The sequence below is a fragment of the Synchiropus splendidus genome, chromosome 19 (assembly GCF_027744825.2).
Source record: "Synchiropus splendidus isolate RoL2022-P1 chromosome 19, RoL_Sspl_1.0, whole genome shotgun sequence".
NCBI classification, from domain to species: Eukaryota; Metazoa; Chordata; class Actinopteri; order Syngnathiformes; family Callionymidae; genus Synchiropus; species Synchiropus splendidus.
Window position 1 is genome coordinate 5,967,137 of NC_071352.1, and position 12,653 is coordinate 5,979,789.

At 41.0% G+C, this 12,653-nt stretch overlaps 3 protein-coding genes across 3 annotated transcripts; 1 reads left to right on the plus strand and 2 right to left on the minus strand.

Moving 5' to 3' along the window:
- Positions 1 to 2,667: 2,667 nt before the first annotated feature.
- Positions 2,668 to 5,019, minus strand: LOC128751242 (small integral membrane protein 10-like protein 2A). Its single transcript, XM_053852138.1, has 2 exons — positions 4,615 to 5,019; positions 2,668 to 3,954 (listed from the first exon to the last, which is right to left on the minus strand). The coding sequence occupies exons 1-2, from the start codon at positions 4,792 to 4,794 to the stop codon at positions 3,934 to 3,936; spliced, it is 201 nt and encodes a 66-aa protein (XP_053708113.1). The 5' UTR covers positions 4,795 to 5,019; the 3' UTR covers positions 2,668 to 3,933.
- Positions 5,020 to 5,965: 946 nt separating this feature from the next.
- Positions 5,966 to 10,235, plus strand: LOC128750911 (ras-related C3 botulinum toxin substrate 1-like). Its single transcript, XM_053851540.1, has 6 exons — positions 5,966 to 6,299; positions 7,852 to 7,923; positions 8,148 to 8,265; positions 8,500 to 8,562; positions 8,891 to 9,050; positions 9,115 to 10,235. Exons 1-6 carry the CDS (start codon positions 6,265 to 6,267, stop codon positions 9,243 to 9,245), a joined length of 579 nt encoding a protein of 192 aa, XP_053707515.1. The 5' UTR covers positions 5,966 to 6,264; the 3' UTR covers positions 9,246 to 10,235.
- Positions 10,236 to 10,572: 337 nt separating this feature from the next.
- LOC128751400 (serine/threonine-protein kinase 19-like) lies at positions 10,573 to 12,448 on the minus strand. The gene is made up of 7 exons (XM_053852366.1): positions 12,303 to 12,448; positions 11,837 to 11,932; positions 11,623 to 11,765; positions 11,322 to 11,557; positions 11,141 to 11,238; positions 10,895 to 11,042; positions 10,573 to 10,808 (listed from the first exon to the last, which is right to left on the minus strand). Exons 2-7 carry the CDS (start codon positions 11,928 to 11,930, stop codon positions 10,763 to 10,765), a joined length of 765 nt encoding a protein of 254 aa, XP_053708341.1. The 5' UTR covers positions 11,931 to 11,932; positions 12,303 to 12,448; the 3' UTR covers positions 10,573 to 10,762.
- Between the last annotated feature and the right edge of the window lie 205 nt (positions 12,449 to 12,653).

Here is a 12,653-nt window from a genome sequence, read left to right on the forward strand (position 1 = left end):
CTTAAATTGAAGTCACACTCACGCAGAGCGAGCTCCGTGCGGAGCGTGTTTCTTCAGCACACGTGGTTTCAATTATGACATTCCATCCTCCGCACGAGAGGAGGGGCTCCCACTTCCTGTGTGCGTTACTCCGGTGGTCAAGCATGAGCAGACCTATTACTGGGTCCATTTGTTTGTTCAAAGGTGTCCCCATTGGACCTACTTAAAAACAAAGTGTTCCTCAGACAAAACAGTTATTGAAAACTTCAGACTGAACTAAAACTGTCTTGTTTATGCATCTTTAAAAAAAGAACATTTTATGATGTTATCAATGGTAATCAGAGGTCAGAGGTCACTATGTATTAAGAGACCATCAATATCTAAAATGAGAGGTGTGTGCACATCAAAGAGATGACATAATCTGGTGGGTTCCCTTGAATCCAGCCTAATCCACCGTGGATTACGTCTCCACTTCCCCTTCAGCAGGAGGTCACAAGTGACGTGAGCAGAGGCGTTTGATTTATCTGTTCTCAAGCAGGAAGGATTGAACTTCAAAATGAGTTGCTGAGCTGCTAGCTTCCTCTGTGCTGAGTAGAAGGTAGAAGGGTCATTTGGGAGAGCCTCGGAGGATAACCCTGTCGCCTTCCCCTGTCTCGTGTTTGACCTCCAGGGGTCGATATGTCCAGGTGGTTCACATGTATCTTCAGGAACCATTTGTTCACCTTCTCCAAAACACTTCAAAGTGCCAGCTGAGTAGTCAGAGTTTGATGATCGGACTATGACAATTATGTTCCTCTTGGGCCTCAAAAACTGTCCACACATGACTCTTCGGTATGTCACGTAGAAGGGTCGACGGGTCTTCTGGGTAACTCTCTTCTGAAGGGCCAGTTTTTACATCAAATGTGTGTTGATGCAAAGCAGTCTGCAAACAGCAGCACCTCAAATTTGAATATCCCCTGCGCTACAAGTGAGAATGTAGGTCACTGGCATTGGTGAAAGCTGTTGGGAAATGTTGTCAGACAGACCAAAGAATAGCCAGTATTACCTCAGTTTCTCGGAGTGTGTTGAGCAGCCAGACTCCAGCTGCAGCTATGTCACCACCAACCATCAGAAGAAGTCATCCACTAAACGTTGGAGGACTGAACTGAACATGTGTGTGGTTTTCGGGCAGTGGAACTGTGCTCGCCTGGCGCCGCACAGGGTGAAGCCCCCCGGGGAGGTGCCTGTCTGCTAGATTAGAGCTACAATCACAGCTAACGTCTGCGATACCCCTGACCGACTTCACGTGACCTGATTGAGCAGTCACATCGCCTCATATGCTCCAGTCACCGTGGCGATGCCCCAAGGGTCTTCACCTCCTTCCACAGAACTGGCCCCCACTATCAACACACATACACACAGTGAACTTAGCTAATCATCAACCTTTTTCCAAACTGCACCACCGTAATATCCTAAACATAGACTTTTGACTGATTATTTTAATATTTAATAACAATATTAGAAGCATAAATAATGGGGCCAATTTGGAAAAAATAATGTGTAAAAATGTTAAAAGACAACATAAAAAATACTGAAAAACGTATCTGCTTTTGTTAAAGGAAATGCAAAGGAAGTATATTACTTTATTCATAATAATTCAGGGGAAAATAAGGGAAGAAAATATACTATTCTTAAAAAAACAACAACCCATACATTCATATAAGATAAAAATACTTAAATAATATTTTAAAATAGGCACATAAAAAGTTGAGGAAATTAATTCAATTGGTAATGCATCCCACTTTGTCGTATATATTTTTTTTCTTTGTTATTTTGTATATGTGTAAACACATTTGTACAGAGAACCTAATTAATATTAGAGAGCTAAAATAATTATAACATTTCCTCATGCTTATCGAAATTAAATTATATACAACATTAGATACAACATCTTTGTAATTATATAGATCATGAATTTTAAAAAAAAATGGAAGTAAAAACTTTCAATAATATATCGAAGTGAATCAATAATAATAATAAAAAATATAAAAATGTGATAGAACTCAAAATGAAAATCTGAAATGAATTTAAATTATTGAAAGAAATTAATTTTATTATTATTTACTGTAAAACCAAAATGCTCAGATGATAAAGAAGGTTGAACAATTTCCTGGTTTTCTATCATAACTTGTTAACAGTTCAGTCATCTGGAATAGTTTTACTGTAAATATATCATCTTCATTTCATACTTCATTTCAAGCTAAAACACAAACTGCGTCACCGCTGTTAATTCAGAGTGCGACTTTTTAACTCTCCATCCTGTTAAGGGGTCGCCCAGGTTCATCCCCGGGTGTGTGACAGGTCACAGGATGTGTGTGAGGCAGGATTTCCTCCTTGATTTGGGCTTCATCTGCATTTCACTCAGCGTCTCTAAACTACCTGCCATCACTCTGTCTACATTAGATGCTGATTTGGTTGTGTGACCCATTTTATTCCTGACAAAATGACTACACAAACTCCCAACTCTCCCCCTCCTCCACCACATCTCTTCCTCCTCTTCTCCTCCCCCACAACTTCAGTTTTGAGGTCAACTTCTCTGGCACCCAATTTTTGTTACACTGTACACACATCCCCGGGTGTTGACTTTCCATTTCGGGAGACAAGCTAACTTTGTCCTACTATTAATAAGATGAAAGGTCAACGAAATGACTGAGGTGGATTTATGTGTTCAAATATGGACATTAATATTCTTGTTGGACACCAAATGTTTTCTACCAAGCTGACGCAAGCTAAAGACATTTGCTCTGTATTTTCTTCATCCATGTCTTTATTGGGAAAGATTCCTCTCTTGAATTGCTAAGTTATGATATTTCCTTCGTCCCACTTTTAATTAAGGCCTCATTTCCTGTTTTGATGAGAAGCAGAGGAGTTCGAAATCTTGTTTGAGTACAAATATTTGAACTATTCATTGAGTGTTTAAGTCGTTTGAACACAAGAACAAGAATAAATTCATGCAGAATTAAATAGTAAAGAGATTGCAGAGGACTGTTTAGTATTTCTACACACTATAAATAATAAAAAAACGGATACTAATGGATGAAGAATGTTTGGGTTTTTTTTTTAAGCTTTTATTCAACATTGTTTTTTTCCAGACTCCCTCTTGGCAAACAGACCACCAGGCAACTTGTCTTTATGTGTCCATCATAGACAATAGGTGCAAAAATAAGGCCTGAGGTGTCCGGTGAAACACACAGACAAGTGCGTCTGTGCGGGCAAGTCTACCGCAAAACCAAAGTAGATAACCTGCCGCCATCTTGTGGACAATAGCGTCGCTACATCTGTCTGTACAACATTTCTTTCTTTTTCACATCAATTTTGTCACTTCGTTTGTCTTAATGAAATCTAAATTTTATTTCATTAGGCGAGTCAAAAGAGGCAGGAGAACTAAAGACTAAAAAAGGTGTCCATCACAGAACTAAAGGTTAAAAAAAAACAGAGCCTCTTCAAACAATTCTTTAAAATAAACATTACAATTCCAGTACCACTGAAGAGCAAATGTACAATGTGATTTTTTTTCTCCTCACAAAGAACATGCGGCTCATTCCCTTGAAGTTGCAGTCAGTGTTAGGGACAAAACATTAGTGTCCAAACCACCTGAAGAGACGTGCTTCGCAGGGGGGTGAAAACACATCAAAGTAACGGTAAAAAAAAATTGCACTTTCTTTTGTGAGATGTTTACATTGACCGAGCATAGATTCCTCTGTCACTCTTGGTAAACGTTGTCAGGAGGACAAACAATCATTGGATCTCTGTTGGCATCTTCTATCTTCCAAATGTAACATGTTGGGTCTCATAGCGGTCCTCAGATGTGTCTTTTTGCTCCTTGCTGAGACTAGTCCATCTATCTAACAGGCAGTCGAAACATGACTGAGCCTGATGCTTCAGGCATGGACATCCAGAATACACATCGAAGGCTCAGTGGATTTCAATGTGGACCTGTGGACAGATGTCGACACCATTAGAACACACAAAACAGAACACAAGAGGACAAAGAAACGGCAGAATGACACTAAAACATTTAAAGAGATTGATGTAACACTTTACTCTCAAAATCTTCCAACATATTAACGTAACATTCAGGATAAAAGATAGTCTGGTTCTTGGTCAGAAAATAAACTAATACACAAAGTGACTAAAATAATAAGAATACAAGTCAAAACAAACTTGGAGGAAGCAATTCAGAATTATTTCAATTATTTGAGAAGGCACATAGATTATAAAAATAAATGTGGATATGATATGAGGATTATTATCAAGTTCAATTATATAACTATTACTTTTAGGAGACAAAAATAGTCTTCATAATTGGAGGATTATTTTGAAATTTCCACGAGAATACATATTTGGTTCATTTGAACCGAGCTTGTATGAACAGTCGCAAAAATTAAAACGCAATATTGTCGAGCAAAAATGACGTAGCCTCTCGTAGTTGCACCGTCTTGGTGAGTGACACGTTACCAATATAAACATGTGTCTACCTGTTATCAGTTAGACGACAGTTAAGCTATTAGGAAAACAAGCCATATTCACCGAACACGTACTTGGATTCCACAACGGCATCACCTGTCAGTGAGCCAACGCTTGTTAAACACTCACCTGGAGTCGGACGTTAAACATCATGGAGGCGACGAGATAGAGGTATGGGAATGTGATTCTCAGTCGCCAGGCGAGATCGAAAAATATCAATAAAGTCCTGGTCAAGCCTTTGGAAAACACCCCGTAAGTGCGACCGGCGGAGCCCGAAAAACGGAGCACCAAGTGAGACAGGCCGGCCATAAATACACGCGAAGTCTGCTCCGGCCGATCCTTCACCGGAGGCGTCAGTGGACTCGGGGAGAAGACACGGCGACAGGACAAGGCGTCCCGGCGTTCATGTCGAAGAAAACACAGCAGGGTTCATATTTCAAATGGCGGAAGCGGTTGAGTTCAGTGTTGACAGAGGCGCTCCACCCCGACGGCTGTTTGGTGTTGCCTGTTATGGTGCTGTAGGGCGGACGGATAAAAATGTGACACACGGAAGCTATCGAAGTATAATGCCCAGCGTAGTGACTGGCAGGATTCAGGCTGCCACTAGAGGGCCAAAGACTCCAAGAGTTCTTATTTTAATAACACATTTATATATTTTTAATTCAGTTTATATGTAAGCAGCTTAATAAATATTCTGCATATCGAGTGGCTGATATTTAGATTATTTATGTATTTTATGCACGTTTAAATGAGTTTTCTTGTGTTTTCTTATGATACTATTGTTGTTTTTTAACAGGAGTTAGTAAATAAATCTTTTAAAACAAACTAATCGTTTATCTAGTGCTCCTTTTTTAATGAAATTTTGTGAATTAGAAACACATTTCTTTAATGTTTCGATTTATTCAGTACCTTCACAATACATGCATGGTTATTGCATTTAGTAGAACAGTCTGGTAAACACATTAAAAATGCTAGCTATTCCTCAATTGCTTTTTTTTCTCATTAAATGCCTCTTATTTGAGCAACAGAATGCTTTGATGTTGGCTTTCATCGTTCTGTCAGTAGTTTAGCTGGACATGCTCACATATGCAACGTATTTTATGTTAAACTTTACAATCGTCACGGTCTTTATTTTAAGGTACAGTACAAGAATAATAACAGGTTTTGATATTGAGATATCAAAATTGTATCAAATATATAGCCGTTTAATATATGAATGAATGAGTTATACAGAGTTATACCAATTGAATTGTTTAATAAAAATGATTAATATTTATATTGATACGCACTAATATTATAATATAATATTGCAATTTCAGTGAAAATTAGTTTTGAAATTTCTCACTTGTCATTTGATCTGCTTTCAGAAGCGGTCAGAGCAGATGACAGCAATGTATTAGTCGATAACATCACCTCATAAGAAGGAAGGAGCGTGGGCGTGTGCAGTTACACCGGATGCACCGTGTGGCGGCAGTAGTGAGCTCCATTCTTTCTCTTAGGGGTGGTGGCCGCTGTTTTGCTTCGTAGCTTCCAGATCGGCAGGAAAGCATGGGAATGTAGCGAGGGAATTACCCAGTTAACTTGCCTCAAAGTTCCTTACAAGTTGTTGCAACTTATCCACGAGGTGCTCCACGTAGCCTGGAACTCCGCCGAAACCACCTCGGCCCTTCAGAAACGCTTCTCGAAGGCTTCCGAAGCGAGTGAACCCGGACAAAGAACCGAGTCGAGGGCTAGCGTCAACGTTAGCTGGCTGCCGGGCTAACTTAACACTCCGGCGCAATGCAGGCCATAAAGTGTGTCGTTGTCGGGGACGGGTAAGTCAACACGTATGCAGTAATGTGTGTGCATTTATGTCAATGATTTACATCAAGTCGTCAGAAAAGTGGACACTTGTTTGCTTCAGAATATTCCCGGTATGACTCAACACACCGGTTCTCCTGTTTTGCCCCAAATTAGTTCACAAGAAATCGTGTTGTTTTAGTTTAATTGACATTAATTTGTCTGTAAATGAGATTCTCACTTGTGTTTTTCCTTCATGGGCGACTCACTGACCCAGCTTACATTTCTCACTCGCTTAACAACCCACTTCAAAATCCTTATGTTAGTTAAATCCACTAGCTGTTACCTGTTTTCCCTCTCCGTTAAACTGTAAAAATCATCCGAAAAGGCCGGTTTCCCAGCTGTTAAAGGTGGAAGGAATGTGTGAAGACAGTGTTATAAGTGGGAGGTGTAAACACAGTGGTAACTTGTAGTTCTGGGTGTGGTAGATACCACAGCAGCCGAGTCACTCATGGGCTTTCTTTGTCATTTAGCTCTAGTATGTCAGGCCAGACATTTCAAAACTGGCCTGCATTCAACGAAAGAAGCTTTTTTTTTTCTGCGGCTAGTCATTTGTTGATACTGGATCAGTCAACCAATCAAACAATCCGGTGTTGAGTCATGCAGCTGTGAGAGGCTTTCAGCTGTTCGATGGATTCTGACTGCAGAAGTCAGCACATATGTTGCACCTAATATTGCGCACACCAAACGAATACTCACTGATTTTAGAGTACAGATTGTAATTGTTAATTGGAAAGTATGAAATGCAGGTGCTCATTTCTATTTCCATGAGATTTGAAGACCCAGAAGGTTAGCATCTGTTTTTTGTCTTCTCTGCATGACTGTAAAAAGTTGGGTGGCCTGGGGAAATATCAACAGGATGCTGGAGCCAGGGCTGCAACCTTCAGACTATCTCAAGTAAATCGACTCAGAAAATTGCGTGTAACACAGACAGTCATTTCTTGGCGCCGTCCATAGAAAGGAGAAGAGTCTGAAGGAAAACATTTTCTTTTTCACATCCACTCTCGTCTGTTGGCAGTAAAATAATAGATTTTTGCCGAATCTATTTTGATCACTAGAAGTGGCTACGATTGTCAAGCATTTGTCAGTTAATACTTTGACATGCAGCCGTGTAATAAGCCCCAAAAACATGCAGTTTCAGGTGTGCAGGTCACTCCCTCCCTAGTTATCCACCCTAGCCCCTGTGTTTCACACATTTTCTGTGATTTGCCTTGAGCTCAACTCTTAAATAAGAGGTGCAACAGTCCAATCTGCTGTTCCTTAAGAAATAGTGTTGACAACCCGAATGTTTCCTCTCCAGTGTCTCCTGGCCTGTTGTTGAACTTCCACCTGAGCAGGGCAAGAAAGCCGTTCTACTCTGTGTCCTCCTGAGGAACTTGCTGTCCTCAGAAACCACTCAAAGAAAACAATCGCTTGTTTTGCTGTAGCTCTCTGCTGCCCACATTTTCTCTCTTGATGATGTTTGCCTCTTTGTTATCTCTCTTGAAGCAGAGAAGAGTGTTGATGCTTATTATCTTTCTCCACCAGAGCTGTGGGTAAGACCTGCCTGCTCATCAGTTACACCACCAATGCCTTTCCTGGAGAATACATCCCCACAGTGTGAGTATTTCAGTCCACATACTTGAAGGTCTCATACCGGTTCCTTCTGTATTGAGGGTGATGTGTTGAAATAATGATGAGTTTCTGGGTAATAATGCAATGTAGAAACAATACATTACAGCAACAGTTGTGAAAACTTTCATTCTTAAGAATGTGGGAATTTGCCTTGGCTTGACTTGGTGTTAATCCAGCTCGGCTTAGTGGATCAAATTCCCTGATTTCAGGTTCGACAACTACTCAGCCAATGTGATGGTGGATGGAAAGCCAGTGAATCTGGGTCTGTGGGATACAGCAGGACAAGAAGACTATGACAGACTCCGCCCACTTTCTTACCCACAGACGGTACGATGGGACGTTTTCCTGCCTGGGTTCATAGCTTCACTCTACTTCCATGGCTGTATGTGGCATGAAAAGTAGTATTTTATTGAGCCTGACTGCGTATGTTTCATGAGATGATTCGGCTGTGGCTCGTCCATGTTGACACCAGACAAGAGAAACAATGCAATGACAGTGCCACACCTTTATGAACAGGAACTGATGAGTGGAATTTCTGATGACATTGTTTCTTCTGAACAGGATGTGTTTCTCATCTGCTTTTCTCTCGTGAGTCCCGCCTCGTTCGAAAACGTCCGTGCCAAGGTGAGTCCAGCGTCTTGTCGCTTGATATTCCAGGTGAAGGCAGGATTTGGTTGAAATATGTTTTTGGAGAGAAATATTGCTTTTTCTGGAGCATGAGTGAAAATTAATCTGCGTGAATAATCACGTTTGGACACGGAAATGCAGTGTGTGCAGATGCAGAAAACATGTTTATATTGAAGAGGAAACTATTAGGACATGGTCTATTCATCTAAATTTAAATTAGAATCCATCTGAAAAAAGAAGTGATAAGAAGAGTAAAATGAAAACACTGTTTATTGTTGTTTTGTGGTTTATTTTCCAAATCTTAATGATTCTAATGAACTCGCAGTGGTTCCCAGAGGTGAGACATCACTGTCCCAACACCCCCATCATTCTGGTGGGGACCAAGTTGGACTTGAGAGAAGACAAGGACACACAAGAGAAGCTGCGGGAGAAAAAGCTTGCACCCATCACTTATCCACAAGCTCTGTCGATGGCCAAAGAGATTAGTAAGAACCATTTTTAACACGACTTCCTTCACTGACACACCTAACTCATGTCTGTCCATCGCAGGTGCTTTTAAGTACCTGGAATGCTCGGCTTTGACTCAGCGCGGCCTTAAAACTGTGTTCGACGAGGCCATCCGGGCCGTCCTCTGCCCTCCACCCATGAAGAAGAACAAGAGGCGCTGCGCCCTCCTCTAAGACTCGCTGGGTGCTTGCGGTAAAGGCGGCAAATAGAAGAAGAAACTCCAGATATCTACAGCAGTAGTGCCGACCATTCCCGAGCAACCACGAGTCTAGTCATAATCGAAGGACGCGGTTGGACGAGTATCTAATTCATTAACATCATATGCTCTATAAGCAACACTATGACAATTTTAAATTCTTGAGGCCTTCTGAAGTGGATTGTTTTTTTTTTGTGTGTGTGTTCACGGTGGGTTCAGTGACGGTGGGAATTTTCAATTGGTTTCTACTGGTCGTCCAATATTTTTGTTTACAGGTTTGGCGGAAGAATCGTTGCCAAATACATTATGCAAACGTTCTCTGTGCTGGCTGATGCTTTCTCTCTCTCTAACCATCACAACTCTGCCGTCTTTCAATGTAGCTGTCACCAGCTCTCCTGCTAGCTAGCTCATCGCCGACACTCTCCTAGATTAAATGTCACCACCTGTGCTTTTAATCTGTGCAGAAGCATCCAGTATTCTTCACATTCTTCCACGGTTTCCCTGTAGATCCCGTCTCATTTCTGCCCACAAAGATTGTATATTCCATGAAGGGTCAGAAGTGTCGGGGAGGCGGGGAAATAAGAGCACCTTTCATTCATAGTCTTGGGGCATTTCTCAGAAACCTTTCTCGTGCAGCACATTCATGATGTAGAATTTGTCACTACAGAGCTAAGAGTCTCGTAAAAGCGTGCTCATCTTTGTGATCCATCCTCACCAAGTTACACTCACTGTATTGTAAAACTAACACTATGAATACTCGCGATAATCCTCAACGGTTCTTCACTTGTCTGCGTCTTTGTAATTACTGTCAATAGCATGTATATGCGACGTATACTTAAAACTACCAATATGATTCGCAAGTTATGTATTTACGAAAAAATGTTTAGGTCAAGGGTCAGGTATGTTTTTGCTCTTCTCTGTATTCAGACATCAAGCTGCGCTTTTAATAAAAGCCAACGTTGTCTCAGTTTTATTGAACATTGTTGTCCCTTTTTTAGAAAGTAGTCGTCTTCATCTGACTTTTAGCTACAAATATTTTAGCACATTTTAAGTAGAGTCAGAGCTGCTAATGCTAACAGAGTATTGCTTTTGACACCATTAAATAACACATTTCATAAACCAGGGGATACACTAGTGTGTATGGTGCTGTGGAAGACTATTTTGGTTTGAGTTTAACGTAAAAATGTATTTCCACTGCGACTCCAACACAGTATAACTCGAGTGCTCCCACAATCTTTATCTATTGACACGACATGTGGAATGCTGAATAACCAGCCTTGAGAAAGCAAATCATCACAGGGAAAATAACTCATTTTATTTCCTCCTGACAATATGTCAACAAAATTGACAATCAGTAAACCCACAAGGTTTAATAAAGCTGAAGAACAAAAGCAACACATTTGTTCAAACTTAATAATAATCTCATGGTCACACTCTTCGGTGAAAATACTGAAAAGGAGACCACGATTGGCACCGATGTCAGTCTTGATAGTTTCAGGAGTCGACGCACCTCAGCATTGTACCTGAGGTAGTTGATATGCTGCGGAGAAATAACTACTTTTAAATCTCTGAAACCAGAGGACACACACGTTTCTAGACGTTCAGATGGCATTCCAGTGCGCCTACCTCTCCACCAGCTCCGCCCCAACAATGTCATGAATGTGGTACTTCATGTGGAATTTCACTTGTGAGGTCGTCCTCCGCTCCTCCAAATCTGCTTTCAGGACCTCGCCGTATTTAGACTTCTTCACCATCCCGAGCACAGCTTTACGACCTGCCAGGAGGAATGAAGGGACCCAAAACAAACCAGCTTCAAGTTAGCAGGAGCCTGTCAATTACCTCATTCAAGTGTTACTTCACCAGACCGACTACCTTGAATCAAATACTTGGTGAATTTGCCAGAGTTTGGGATGGATAGCCACCAGCTGCCAGCGTCTCTCACGGTCAAGACACCAGACTTCACCAGCTGCCTAGACGGGGGTCAAAGTGCACACACGGGGAGTTAAAAAGAATGACATCATCGTGTTAATTTTAGAGTTTTTCATCATCATACGTTATCTCAGCGTCTGTAAAGAGAAACTCTCGAAGCATTTTTTCTTTGCTGAAGCTCAGGTCAGTGCTGGACGGCAACACTTTCTCCACAAATTTCTCCACCGTCCCCTGTGTCACTCTGCCGTCTTCGCCAGCCAGCACTTTGGCTTTGTAGTCCGCAGCCAGAACCAGGCCAAAAGCTTCTGCATCAAAGCCAAGCTGGAACATGAGCAGCTCTCCCTTCTCCCGCATTTTGTTCTGTGAATCACAGTCAAGTTTACAGACACCAACTGTAACTAAGGGGCCCTTTAAAATCCACGTACCACCTCCTTGTCCACCATAGTTTTGTCACTGTGCAAACTGTAGAGTTGGTGCTTTAACACGATCTGAGGCAGAGTATCATTGAAGAGCTTTCTGGGGAAGAGTGACCTCAGATACTCGATCGTTGAACTGACATCAGGCGGCCCTGAGAATGAAGAACAATACAATTGTAGTACTCCATTTCATAGGAGCATGGTGTAAAGTCTGTTCAGCTACCTTCTCCTTCAGTGACGATTCCAAACGTCTGGGTGACACTTTTTATTCGCTTCACCCTGAACGTATCTGAAATCAAAGCTCGTTTCCGGTTCATACCTGGAGGAAATTCATTAAAATAAGTTGAACAGTGGCGGTACACTTTCGTATATTTGTTTGAATTAATACAACATAGTAAACACAGTAATATTATGACAAGTAATACATTTTATGGAATAAGTGTAAGGAAAAAAATGTTAACGGTCTATTCAAGTCAGATCGGTTTGAAAATACAAAGCAGGACTGCTTTTATGAATAATGCTCGTAACAATCATAAAGAATTTATTTTTGACACCAAACACACCTTTGTCACATATTTTCCAAAGTAAACTGGTAAGAAAACGCCCAAACCGACGAGCAAGCTGTAGCTAGCCAGGCTAGCATCGCCACAAAACATTCTCTGATAACCTGAATGACCACCAAGTCTTACCTTTTTCACATTCAATATTCAAAATATGAATACAGTTTTCATTCGACTCCGTTTTACACAGACCACCGGTCCATTACGAAACAGACGGATGTCTTCTTCGTCGACATTTGTCTGGGACGAATATTGGCTCAACACTGACACCACTGACGTGTAGCCGTAACCGCAGTTGGTGAACGGTCAATCTGTGAATGAATCTTGTATAATTTTATTTTTATTTTTAATTAGACTCATAAAGTTTTTTTTTTAATACAAAGGCTGCTTAAATTCTATTTAAATGTAACCATCAAACGAGTGCAACGAATTATGTTAAACACCACCAGGGGCGCTAATGAGTTCGAACTACTGGTAGCG

Excerpts from the sequence above, each read along its gene's own strand:
- LOC128751242 (XM_053852138.1), bottom strand. The coding sequence starts at position 4,794 with ATGGCCGGCCTGTCTCACTTGGTGCTCCGTTTTTCGGGCTCCGCCGGT. Across the intron at positions 3,955-4,614 it reads TGTTTAACGTCCGACTCCAG|GTCCACATTGAAATCCACTG; the intron begins GTGAGTGTTTAA and ends ATCTGTCCACAG.
- LOC128750911 (XM_053851540.1), top strand. The coding sequence starts at position 6,265 with ATGCAGGCCATAAAGTGTGTCGTTGTCGGGGACGG. Across the intron at positions 6,300-7,851 it reads TGTGTCGTTGTCGGGGACGG|AGCTGTGGGTAAGACCTGCC; the intron begins GTAAGTCAACAC and ends TTTCTCCACCAG. Across the intron at positions 9,051-9,114 it reads GTCGATGGCCAAAGAGATTA|GTGCTTTTAAGTACCTGGAA; the intron begins GTAAGAACCATT and ends TGTCCATCGCAG.
- LOC128751400 (XM_053852366.1), bottom strand. The coding sequence starts at position 11,930 with ATGAACCGGAAACGAGCTTTGATTTCAGATACGTTCAGGGTGAAGCGA. Across the intron at positions 11,766-11,836 it reads AATCGTCACTGAAGGAGAAG|GGCCGCCTGATGTCAGTTCA; the intron begins GTAGCTGAACAG and ends CTTCATTCTCAG. Across the intron at positions 11,239-11,321 it reads TTTACAGACGCTGAGATAAC|GCAGCTGGTGAAGTCTGGTG; the intron begins GTATGATGATGA and ends ACCCCCGTCTAG.